The sequence below is a fragment of the Mesoplodon densirostris genome, chromosome 15 (genome assembly GCF_025265405.1).
Source record: "Mesoplodon densirostris isolate mMesDen1 chromosome 15, mMesDen1 primary haplotype, whole genome shotgun sequence".
NCBI lineage: Eukaryota > Metazoa > Chordata > Mammalia > Artiodactyla > Ziphiidae > Mesoplodon > Mesoplodon densirostris.
In genome coordinates, this window is record NC_082675.1 from 63,859,442 (window position 1) to 63,872,114 (window position 12,673).

General features: G+C 34.5%; 1 protein-coding gene across 4 annotated transcripts in view; it reads right to left on the reverse strand.

Moving 5' to 3' along the window:
- The window catches only part of PIAS2 (protein inhibitor of activated STAT 2), a 91,126-nt gene that overhangs the window by 23,129 nt on the left and 55,324 nt on the right, over positions 1-12,673 (reverse strand). For all 4 annotated transcript variants that reach the window (XM_060118167.1, XM_060118166.1, XM_060118168.1 and 1 more), the window contains 3 exons: positions 12,505-12,610; positions 11,033-11,106; positions 4,240-4,400 (listed from right to left, as the gene is read on the reverse strand). In XM_060118167.1, the coding sequence (XP_059974150.1) occupies positions 4,240-4,400; positions 11,033-11,106; positions 12,505-12,610 (341 nt within the window). The remainder of the gene's footprint in view (positions 1-4,239; positions 4,401-11,032; positions 11,107-12,504; positions 12,611-12,673) is intronic.

Consider the following 12,673-nt stretch of genomic DNA (forward strand, 5'->3'; position numbering starts at 1 on the left):
ACATTATACAAATCAAAAACCCAGATTTGTTTTCTAATTGACAAGCTGATTCTAAAATATGCAATGAAATGCAAAAGATCTATAATTGTCAAAATAATTTTGAAAAAGAATGAAGTTAGAAGTCCCAGGTTACCCTGATTTCCAGACAGTGCAGTACTGACATAAATACAGACAAATCAATGGAACAGAATACAGTTCAGAGATAAATCCACATATATATGGCCGACTGATTTTTGAAAAGAAGGTGCAAAGGCAATTCAATGAGGAAAATACAATCTTTTCACCAATGTGGCAGAACAACTGCATGACCGTATGCCAAAAACAAAAATGAAGCTAAAACCTTGCTTCTTATCTCACACCATGTACAAAAATTAACTTGAAGTAGATAACAGATCTAAGTATAAAATTAAACTATAGAACTTCTAAAGCAAGCAAGGAGAAAATTTTTGTGACCTTAGGTTAGGAAAAAATGTCTTAATATGATATCAAAAGCACAGTACATAAAAGAAAGCCTTGATAAGCTGGCCTTAATCTAAGAACTTTTTCTCTTTGAAAGACACTATTAAGAGACTGGAAAGAGGAAATGGCAGAAAACATTAGCAAACTACAGATCTGATAACGGACTTACATCCATAATATATAAAGAACTATCAAAACTCAGTAATATGAAAAACAAACAACCCAACTGAAAAATGGGCAAAAGTTTAAGCAGTCACTTCACCAAAGATGACACACAGATGGCAAAAAAACACACAAGAAGATGCTCAATACAGTCATAAGGGAAATGCAAATTAAATCCACTATGGGGTACCACCATATACCACTAGAATGTCTAAAATTAAAAAAACTAACCATACCAAATGTTGATGAGAATGTGGAACAACTGGAACTCTCATATATTGCTAGTGGGAATATAAAAGAGTACAACCACTTTGGAAAACAGTTTGGTAATTTATTAAAAGATTAAGCATACACCTAGTATGTGACCAGGGATTCCACTCATAAGTACTTACCCCAGATAAACTAAAACATCAGTCCACACAAAGACCTGGACATGAATGTTCTTAGCAGCTCTATTTGCAAGAACCCAAAACCAGAAGGAACACATAAACAAGTGAATTGATAAACTGTTGGATATCTGTACAACGGAATGCTATTCAGGAATAAAAATGAACAAACTATTGGTACATGCAGCAATGAAGACAAATCTCAAAGCAAGTATACTGAATAAAAATAAGCTAGACAAAGGAAGCAGACTCTTCATGATTCTATTCATACAAAATTCTAGAAAATCCAAAACAACCTGTAGAAACAGAAAGCATATCAGTGTTTGACTGAGGATACAGTAAAAGAAAGAGATTAGAAAGATAAATGAGAAAACTTTAGGTAGGACAGATATATTCATTATCTTATTGTAATGATATTACAGGTGTATACTGGGTCAAAATGTACCAAATTGTACACTTTAAATATGGGCAGTTCTTATACCTTGATAAAACTGATAAAAACAAATAAGGAAAAATGCTACCTTCATTAGAATATGTAATACTTTAAATATGTATTTTCCCTAATTATATGAAAAACATAATTCCAATCAAAATCCAAACAGGATTTCTTTGTGTAATTTTTTTTTTTTTCTGTGGTACGCGGGCCTCCCGCTGCTGTGGCCTCTCCTGTTGCGGAGCACAGGCTCCGGACGCGCAGGCTCAGCGGCCATGGCTCACGGGCCCAGCCGCTCCGCGGCATGTGGGATCCTCCCAGACCGGGGCACGAACCCGTGTCCCCTGCATCGGCTGGCGGACTCTCAACCACTGTGCCACCAGGGAAGCCCTCTTTGTGTAATTTAAGCATGCTTTTATTCAAGTGAATATGGCAAACTGTAAAAACAGTCAAGAAAATTCTGAAACATATGGCCTAAGAGATATTAATGAATAACAGAAATCCAATAATTAAAATAGTTTTGTGCTGGCCAATACTTTGATCAATGGCACAAATACCAGTTCAGAAATGACACTTGAGTACAAAAAATGGTTTAAATGATGGAGGCAGTGTCTTAAGCCCATGGGAGAGATTATTCATTAAGTGTTGGTGAGATTACTGACCAACCTTCAGGTGGAAGGGTGGAGTAGTGGGATCACCTATTCACTACTCTAAAGTTTCTCCCCTATCCCCAATTTTTTCACATAGTTCCATTCTTTAGCTTCATAGAGCTTAACACAATATGCAGTTCTTCACTGTCTCCCACTCTGGAAGTGCTCTGTTTATCATTTTAGATCTAGTATCTGACACAACAGCCAGTATTTAATAAGTATTATACTGAATGAATTCATGAAGGAATGCATGATGGAATAAAGAACTGCATGAATGGAAGGGGAAAAAAAAACGAAATCTTAAAAGTACCTGACAAAAAAACAAGTGAATGCTCATATAAAATCTCTGGGACTTTCTAAAACACATTGAAGACAGAAAACCAAAATGAAGAGACAGACTTGATGGAATAAAAATTTAAAGTTTCTGAATGAGAAAAATGTCACAGTACAATCAGAAGGTAAACTGGGAAAATATATTTAGCATGTGTAAACAGAGAAAATAATATCCTCACTATATAATGAGCATTTATAAGTCAGTAAGAAAAAGATGAACCACACAGGAAAAAAAACATTAAAGGCAATTCATAAAAAGTATTATAACCAATATATGGATGAAGATAATAATTGATAATTATTGATAACTGATAATTCTTACAATAAATAAAAGTCAAAACAATAAGATATCTTTTCAACTAGGAAACAAGTAAAGGCATTTTAAAAATAAGATTTAATATGATAAGCTTGGTAAGAAGACTGAGAAGTGGGCTTCCAATACACTACTGGCAGGAGAGTGAAACGACAACTAGGCGAGTAAAACTGTTTACTCCTCCTGGGAGGCATCTTGGTAATAAATAGTAAAAGTCTTAAAATTATATATTCTCTTTTATTCAGCATTTCAATTTCTGAGAGCTTAAGGAAAAACCCATAGACATAAACGAGCAAACAAAAGCTTCAAAAATGTTCATATCACAAGGTAAAATAGAGTGGCAACGACATAGGCAATAATATTGGGTTGGCCAAAAAGTTTGTTTGGGTTTTTCCGTAAGATCTTATGGAACTTTTTGGCCAACCCAATAGGAAAGAAAACAAACAAACAAACAAAACGCTTAAATGATTAGTAGTGTACCCACAATAGAACATCAAGTATTTAGGAAACACACCCTAAAATATTAATGGACAAAGGGACATGACATATGCAACTTAATTCTCAAATGGTTCAAAAGGTTTCTGAAAATAGTTATCTCTTTCTCTCTATATACACACATACACACACCAAAAATACCTACACATTAAGAGGGAATGTGACAAAACAAATATGGCAGAATGTTAACAACTAACACATTATGCTACTGTGCAACTTCTTGCTAAATCTGAAATTATTTCAAAGTAAGTTAAAAAGTAAAAGTTTACAGAGAAAAAAGTCCCATCACTCTTCATTGTCTCATTCCTTTCTACAGTAATACTCTTTTCAAACTGAAAAAATGCCGAAGTATCTTTAAAGATCTAGGATATTTTTCACTCTATAGAGTGAAAATCATGATGTATATACACATCATTATGCAAAGAGTGATTTCAATCTTTTTAATACATCAATAACAAAATCATCACCATAGGGTGGGATGTTGATGATTTTATTTTAATCTTTTCATTAACTGTATTTCCTAAATGTTAATAGGGGTGTATGGATGATATATGCAATTTTTTTTAAACAGTGTTACAGGAAAAGAAGGGTACCTCATTTACCAATAATTAGTTTATATCATTTTCCTTAATTCTGACATACGCAATATGACATGAAAGATAATGCTTAAAAAAGTTTGGGCTCCAGAGTCAGAAAAACCTGGAAGTGAATTCTAGTTTTAAACTTAACAGCTGTGAAACACAACTCTAGCTACCCTATCACTTGCTCTGTGGTTTTACACAGACCTGGTTGCTCTTCAAGAAGTTCTAGGTAAGCAAAATGACATCACTAAGTGGATTTTACCCTTTCCTATGGACAATGAAATATGATCATGAAAAGCAAAAAGAAAAGCAAACTACTCACCCTCTTGTCCCCAACACAAATAATATTATAAAGATAAAAGGGCCACTAACTACAATTTAGAAATAAGATTAAGTATAATTAAGTATTATGTTGGGATATACTTACCCGTCTAAAATTAGACTTTCATAGGCAGCTTTTTTGTCACACACAGGACAAATCCAGGTGGGCTTCTTCTCATTCATTTGCAGATAAAGGGCAGCATCAAAGCACTGTAGATGTGTACAAGTCACTGCACGGCATGGGATTGTCAGTCTCATTTTTCCTAACTATAGGACAGGGAAGACAACATGGGAAATCATTTCAGAAAAGAGAACAAAGCCTCAAAAGTCATAAAAATGTGAAGAAGTCATACGAGACTAACAAAATGAAAAAGAAACTAAAACCAGAATTTATTTCCATCAAGATTGCTATATATTTTATTTGTATTCACTAAAGGACCTATAATTTTTAAAAGACTATCTCACTTTTTGAAAGTAGGTAAAACTTGTAAATTCACAGGTAGGAAAAGATACATATACAATGAAAACATGTCTCTTTCTCATCTCTTCCCCTATTTAGAGAGAACCACTGTTATCCATCTCTTGCATGTCCTTTCACAGATGTTCTATGCATAATCAAATGTGTATTTTAAAAAACATTTTCCCAGATATGGTGGCATGAAATTTACACAATTCTGTACTTACATTTAAACTGTCTCCAATCTCATCACTACAAATAATGCTGCAATAAATAGCTATGGGATAAATTCCTAAAAGCAAACTTTTTAAGTCAAAGAAAAAGTGTATGTGTGATTTTTGTCACAATGACAAACTATCTTCTACAGAGGTTACCTACTGATTTACGCATATACATGTATTAATGTGCTTGGTTCCCCTCGACCTTGTCAATATAGCACTATTGAATCCTTTGACCTCTGCCAACCTGATAGGTGAAAAGTACCCCATTGTAGTTTTGGAATACACTTCTCTTATTATAAGTGAAGTTGAACTGCTGCTGCTTTTTTTTTTTTTTTTTTTTTTTTTACTTCTAAGGGTCATTTGTGTTTCCAAGAACTGTCTATTCATAACCTTTTCTCATTTTCCACTTGGTTATTTATCTTTGGTTACCTGTATTAATCAGCCTCCTGTATGTGATATGAATTGCAAATACATTTTTATATACTTTTCTTCACTTTTGTATAAGCGCATATGTTGATGTTTCAATATACTCATATAACCTAGTACTCTGTTCAATTCTTATTCCAATTGGTAGAGGAATACCAACATCAAGACATATATAGCGGGCCTCCCTGGTGGCGCAAGTGGTTAAGAGTCCGCCTGCCGATGCAGGGGATACGGGTTCGTGCCCCGGTCTGGGAGGATCCCATATGCCGCGGAGCGGCTGGGCCCGTGAGCCATGGCCGCTGGGCCTGCGCATCCGGAGCCTGTGCTCCGCAACGGGAGAGGCCACAACAGTGAGAGGCCCACATACCGCAAAAAGAAAAAAAAAAAAAAAAAGACATATATAGCATCCAGATTAGATCAGATCAAGTTTTGCTGTAGAGCCTTTTGAATCTCCCTGTATACTCCCTTTATAGAAAAGATCTCAGTTTATAACCAGCTTTCTTATTCTGATAGAAAATCTGTTTCTCCCACTACACTCTAAGCCCTACAAGGTCTATGTCGCTGTTCACCAGTGTAATCCAAGTGTCACAACACAGTACCAAGCATGCAGCCTATGCTCAGTATTTGTCAGCCAGATGGTAGAATGAATGGAGAGAGTGGGTAAGGGGCAAAGAGAAAGAAAAGGAAGAAGGAAAGACTTCTTTATTTGTACTATAAAGTCTAGAAGAAGTCACAGCTAAACTATAACACTGTTAACTCTGCCTGAGGGGTAGGATTTTTAGAATGTTCCTTTTTTTTTTCTTTTGGTTCATCTGTAGTTTCTTTCTGCTAAAATGAACATTGGTTATTTTATAATTTAAAAAGAAAATAATTATCCAACTCATCATTATAGCAGTAACTAATGCTTATACAGTTGTACCTACATGTAAGGTATCACGTTGAATACTTTAATCTTCGTGACACTTTACATTTTAACCTAACAACTACACTAAACAGTTGATATATATTATCATCCCCATTTTATAATGAGGAAATAGGCAAAAAGAAGCTAACTAAATTGACTAACATTACAAAGTTAGAAAGTGGCAGAGTCAATATTTGAACACAGATGCTCTAACTCCAGAGTCCATAGTACCTCTAAGTGTCTAGGATTCTAAAAGAGATTTTGGAAGTTATAGTGATTCATGCAAGTACGTAGCACAATTTATTTAAGGTGGAAAAAAAGTGAGAAAAGAATGTGAGGTAATTTCTCTTCTATGATATTTGCCTCTATATTTTCCCTTCCTTTAATAACGAATTATCCCTTAAGTAATGTAGAACCTTACAGCATGCTAAAGACTTTTATGTAAATTTCATATAATTCTCATAATAACCCCATGACTCCAAAAGGACTAGTATCTATATTTCTACTTCTGAAATGAAGATGCTGAGGCTACAAGAGGCTAAAAACAATACAATCACTAAGATGCAGTTGCTACAGAGCTATAACACAAATCCAAATGTTTTTCACTTTCATAAAGACATTCCTAGTTTTACATTATACATGGTGGTAGTTTTTGGTTTTACTTATCTACCTTTTCCTACTTTGCTAAGAGTTTTTGTTCTATAGGAATGGATGTTGACTAAATATCTATTTAGCACCTAATGAGATGATCAGAGGATTGTTTTTTCTTTTTCAATTATTATTATAGATAATTTCAACAGATTTTCTAATATAAAACTATACTTGCATTCCTAAGAGGCATCCCTTTGTTATCACATATTATCCTTGAAAAAGAGTACTGGATTCTACTGGCTAGTGTTTTATTTAGGAATTTTCCATCATTGTTTTTTTACATAATCCATGTTTGGAAACAACCCAAATAATCACTAAAAACGGTTGAAAAAAAATAAGCTGTACCATACCAATTCAACAAAATACCTAGAGTGGTTAAAATTAGATCTAGACATATTAATATATATATATATATATTTTTTTTTTTTTTTTTTTTTTCTTTTTGCGGTATGCGGGCCTCTCACTGTTGTGGCCTCTCCCGTTGCGGAGCACAGGCTCCAGATGCGCAGGCCCAGCGGTCATGGCTCACGGGCCCAGCCGCTCCGCGGCATATGGGATCCTCCCAGACCTGGGCACGAACCCGTATCCCCTGCATCGGCAGGCGGACTCTTAACCACTGCGCCACCAGGGAGGCCCTAGACATATTAATATATTTAAGATATACCATTAATTTAAAAACAGTAAACCACTGAACAGTATATATAGCACAATATAGTTTTTTCCAATAAACATACACATGATTATAAACAGAGTTAAATCTAGAAAGAAAGATATCATATTATTTAAAATGTTACTTCTGAATAGGTTTTAGCAATTTAAAATTTTCTCTTTTGTTTATTTGAACAACTGTATAATAAAGTAGGTATTATTTGCCAATTTTTTGGATTTGTTTCTTTAAAATAATGCTCTATCTAACTCAACCTACTATGGTTTTTTTAGGCAACCAGTTCTCAAACTTTTGGCTTCAGAATCCCTTTACACTCTTCAAAATTGAGAACCTCCAAGAGCTTATATGTATGTAAGTTGTATTTACCAATATTTATTGTATTAGAAATTAAGAGACATTTTTAAAACACAAGAATACACAAGTACAGATTCCATCAGCCATCAGAGCAATGACAGCAGCCCCTGTCAGGTAACCCCTATCAAATATCACTGTCTACTCATGAGAGAATGAGAGCAAGAAAGGGACAAACTGTGTCCTAGTATTATTATAAAAATAGTTTTGACTTTCTGGACTTCTTCAAAGAGTCTCAGGGATCCCCAGGTACCCTTGGGCCACAATCTGCAATCTGCTGCTTTTTTCTTTTTCTTCCTCTTCTACGCCATTCTCATCTCTCCTGTAACTGCCTTAGAATTTCCATAGCATAAAGAAACAAAAACATTCAGGACTACAAAAGTTGCTGATCCTAAATTTAATGCTACTCTAGTGTCTTCCAAGAGCTAATGAACATTTCCCAAGTTAAAAAAGCATTTATTACTAACTGGCAAAATCTGACCGATTTCCTAATACTGATTATGGAATGTTAATAAAAAAAGATTTGAATGTGCTGAATTCTATTTAGTCAGATGACGGCACTGTTTTGAAATGTATTGATTTTATGAATAAAATGGTATCTAACACTGACTGTAATGCAGCTTTTTTATTAATCAAATATTAAGCAGGTAGTATCTAAATTGATTTTTACTTCATTATAGACTAATTAGTATCTGTCTAAAGAAAGAGTAGGTATAAGCAAAAATGGCTCAAATCAGTGGTTCCAAACTATTTGTAGAAGCGGTACCTTTTTAAAAAAAAACTTGAGTCAGAATCAAACAGGACATAAAATCAAACCTATTTTTCTATCCTGGGGCACCCACCTAGCCCACCTCTGCAGGACAGTCCAAAAATCACTAGCTAATATCACTAAGATGGAACTCCTATGTAAAATTCAGATACTGTGTTCAAAAATTTAATTATACACTCAATCAGATCCCTCTTTAATAGGTGTTGTAAAATGACCTTCCTTAGGTCCTAAGGACAGAGGTTTTGAACTGTGCTCTCACTATCCAGATTCATGTCTACTTCAAATCACTTTACAAACCATACTGTGAAATAGAACATTTCTCCCACAACCTTAAGCTATCATTTTCTCTCATTTTTGCCTAATTAACTCATGGTTCACCACTTATCCTTCCAAACGCCTATGATCCTTTTTTCTTCACCATTTCTCATCACCACCCCAGATCCTGTGTTATTTCCACAGTCAGCTGGCTATACCCCCTCCATTCTGCTATCTTCAACTGATACTAGTATTATCTCTACCTCTAAAACTACTTTCATCATCTAACTTCTGTCATCTATCTGTTAAATTTGGTCAAAACACCCGTTTGGTTTTCTGATAACATAGATCACATCCTATAGTTAGCAACCCAACGTTAGGTTAACACTAGTATAGTTGGAAGAGTACCATTCACTCTTTTCTTAGAAAGTGCTCTGAAAAAATCAGGTAGGATGAATACTGAGGAAAGCTCAAAAGATAGTCTCAGAAACAGATCTGTTTTCACTTGTAAGCAGAGAAAGAAAACATTTAATGAACTTAAAACAGAATCTTGTTACTTCATTTCTTCAAATAATTGAAATGTTAATTTTCTTAAAACTGTCAGTTTTATTAAAATTGACACATGTGAAAGGAACTATTCCCTATTCTTATATAGAAGAAATCCTAACCATGCCAATATACCACTCTCACTATTTTGAATGTCCAAGAATCCAATAGTTTGGTTATTGTTTTGTTTTGGTTGTTGTCATGTAGAACAGCACAGTGTTTGAAGGAAAAAGTGGAAAAAAATTTAAAAACCAGTTCCAAGACAGTAAGACTTACAGAAAATGGAACTGTGCAAACTGTACAACTCCTTAAGTAAATTGTGTAGAAGCACTTTCTTCCTGGACATACTAAAACAAAAAGGTGACGTGAGTTCCCTTCCCAAATAGTGGTTGTGCTTAGAATACAGCTGGCAATGAACATTTGCTGAATATACTAGAGTTAAATCATAAGAAACTTCCAATATCCAAACTGTTTTTGACCAACAAAATGGCAATTTCATGTGTTCCAATTTAATATCAATCTTAACATGAGAAGGAGGAAAAGGTACTGTGAAGAAATGAACTCAAATGAACTCATGACCAGCTTGTGAGTAGAGGAGGTCCCAAGCCCCTCTAGGGCCCCTGCCACCACCTCAGGGCATTAATGTCCTCCTGCAGACCTTCTCTGTGTTTCATAAACACACGTTTCCAATTTCGAAGCAATCCCAATTTCATGTTACGTCTATCCCTTCCCAATAAAGGTAACTTAAAGTTAATGATAATAGATAATAAAGCTTTAGAAAGAAAGATATCTGCTTTCCCAAATAGAGAGGTAGAGACTTATAATCAGGATATTTATATTTTTGGCCCCATGTGGCAATATGGTACATTGTCTTATAGGAGAACTGGAATAATGTCAGAAGACCAAAATTTAAATCCTTGTTCTACTACAAACTAACTGTGTGATTTGGGTTAGCCAACTCCTTTCAGTCTCAGGTTCCTCATCTGCAAAATGGGAACAATTCCATACAGGCTTGCTAATAAGACAATATAAGGAGCACACAATAGGAACTCAACAAATTATTCCCTTCTCTGACAATTCTCTTTCCATTTAAAAAACTGTATGTTTCTCACAATGGTAGCTGGTCACCAAATGCCTCCCCCCAGCAACTATGTTATAAATTCCTAATTCCATACTTTTCTCATAAAGTTCCTCTCATCTGGAAAGGGTCCCTTCCAAGAGTAGTGATTTTATAGAAGCCTTCATCCACTCTTCCTGATCTCGCCTATCAATTAGCATTTATTAGGTCCTAATAACTTTACTGCTATTTTTCAATACCGTTTATATTCTGATAAAAGCAGCCAACTCTCTAGATATGTTCAGTATTAGCTGTGGATTATCGATAATTAACAGTGACAGATTATTCTGAACCTAAAACTCTCTTCCCTCTTTGATGCAATATCCCTTTACACCTCTTCTTGCTTAGTCATTGCCTGAAGAACGTGTTTGCATTCTTTGGAATTATAATGCTTAACCATGAAGATCCCGGAATGGGAAAACGAAAAAAGTTCAAAATTCTATAATATACCATTCATTCACATACTTACTTTTATAGGAAAATTAGTAACTTATAAAAAGTAAGATGCCCCAGAATGTTTTGTTGCTTTACTTACAGGGCACATCAAGGACACCCGAAGGCTAGTGGTAGCAATTTCACTATCAGGATCCGCAGTAAGTTTTTCTTTAACTTTAGGAGGGAAAATCAATAATAAAAACACAGTTTAAAAAATTAATTGTGACATATGAACAGAATTATAGAAATATATATATCATCTTATATAGTTTCCCAAACACTTCAAATAGATCAAGAAACTACAAAAACAAAACAAAATGTTAAGTATTAACCATACTTCCAGTTATTAGGTTAAAGAATTACAAACTTACAAACTCTAGATGACACGTTTAATTGAATTTTTAAAATTTCTTTTTAAAAGTAAAATTGCAGGTGAGGAAGAGTTTCAAAGCAGAAAGCTGTTTAAGACTTAAGAACAATACAACAACTAGGAAAGGAACTTGGAAGGCAGCTATCCTCTGAGCTTCAGTGCTTTTCTAAAACACATTCATGACTGTTTTAATTTGGGAGTACTGGTAATTTCCAACAATTGTTAAATCTGTAAACAGAAAAGGTAAAAGATTCTTATACTTCCTTTAACTACTGAAAACTACTATGGATGTGGGAATGTCTGTGATCTTAATCATCACGTAATGTATACAAGTTATTGTCTATACAAGCTAATGAAGACATACACCACCTTCAGATGCCTAATTCTCAACACCACGATAGGGAGAACAGGACTGGAAGTAGAGACAGTGGAACCTGAGTGGGGTAAAAAAAAAACTATGGAAGAGCTTCCATGGCTTTCAGCTCTAGGCAGGAAGATCAATACTGTACTGTCTGAAATGAGAAATGGCTTGAGTATAAGAAACAAAATACCATTTCAACCTACTTGGTTCCCTTTTCAACCTAGAGATCCTCTCCTCCTTTCTGGTTCATTCAGTGATATGGGAGGTGACTGGGAAAAAAACATTCTCTTTCCCCCCCAAAAAATGTCCTGCTCCATTAACTTAAATTACTGAACTGAATTATTTACACTTTGGGTTAAGACTTTTTTTTCTCTACCTATTATTATACAGTATGAAAGCAAAGTACAAAATAAAACATCTCAGAAGGCAAATATTATTGTTGATGGATATCAACATTTCTTTTGCAAAAAGACCTTTTTTATTTAGAAGTTCTTAAATGTACATCACACTACACACCGCAGGTTTTGAAGACTTGCATTCCTATTCTCAGGTCAACGTAGGCATCAAAACTGCCATCAACCTGACATTTACCTAAATAACTTCTTATGAAAAGGTGAAAAATCAGATTAGTTGAGATTTAAAATTAATCCTCTTGGGAGTGGTTTCTAAGAGAAGGGCTTTTCAATTCATAGGGCTCCATTCTTAGAGTGTTTTTAATTCATAATTCATTTTAGGTTTCTAATAATTGTTCCCAAATTGTTCCTGTACGGATGTATATGTGAAGCTTTTTAAATTTCCATTTAAAGCATCTCATATGCTCAGTCTTACAAACATTACTTACTTAGTGCTCTGGAATGATCAGGGTTTCTAATACCTTTCATTTTTAATCTCTGTAATAACATGGCTGATGTGAGCTGTCGTACAAGATATACAGACATGGAGTAATTCTACAAAGAAAGATAATCTGTATTAAAGATGAGAGATAATAGTCTATTTACATAAAACACTTG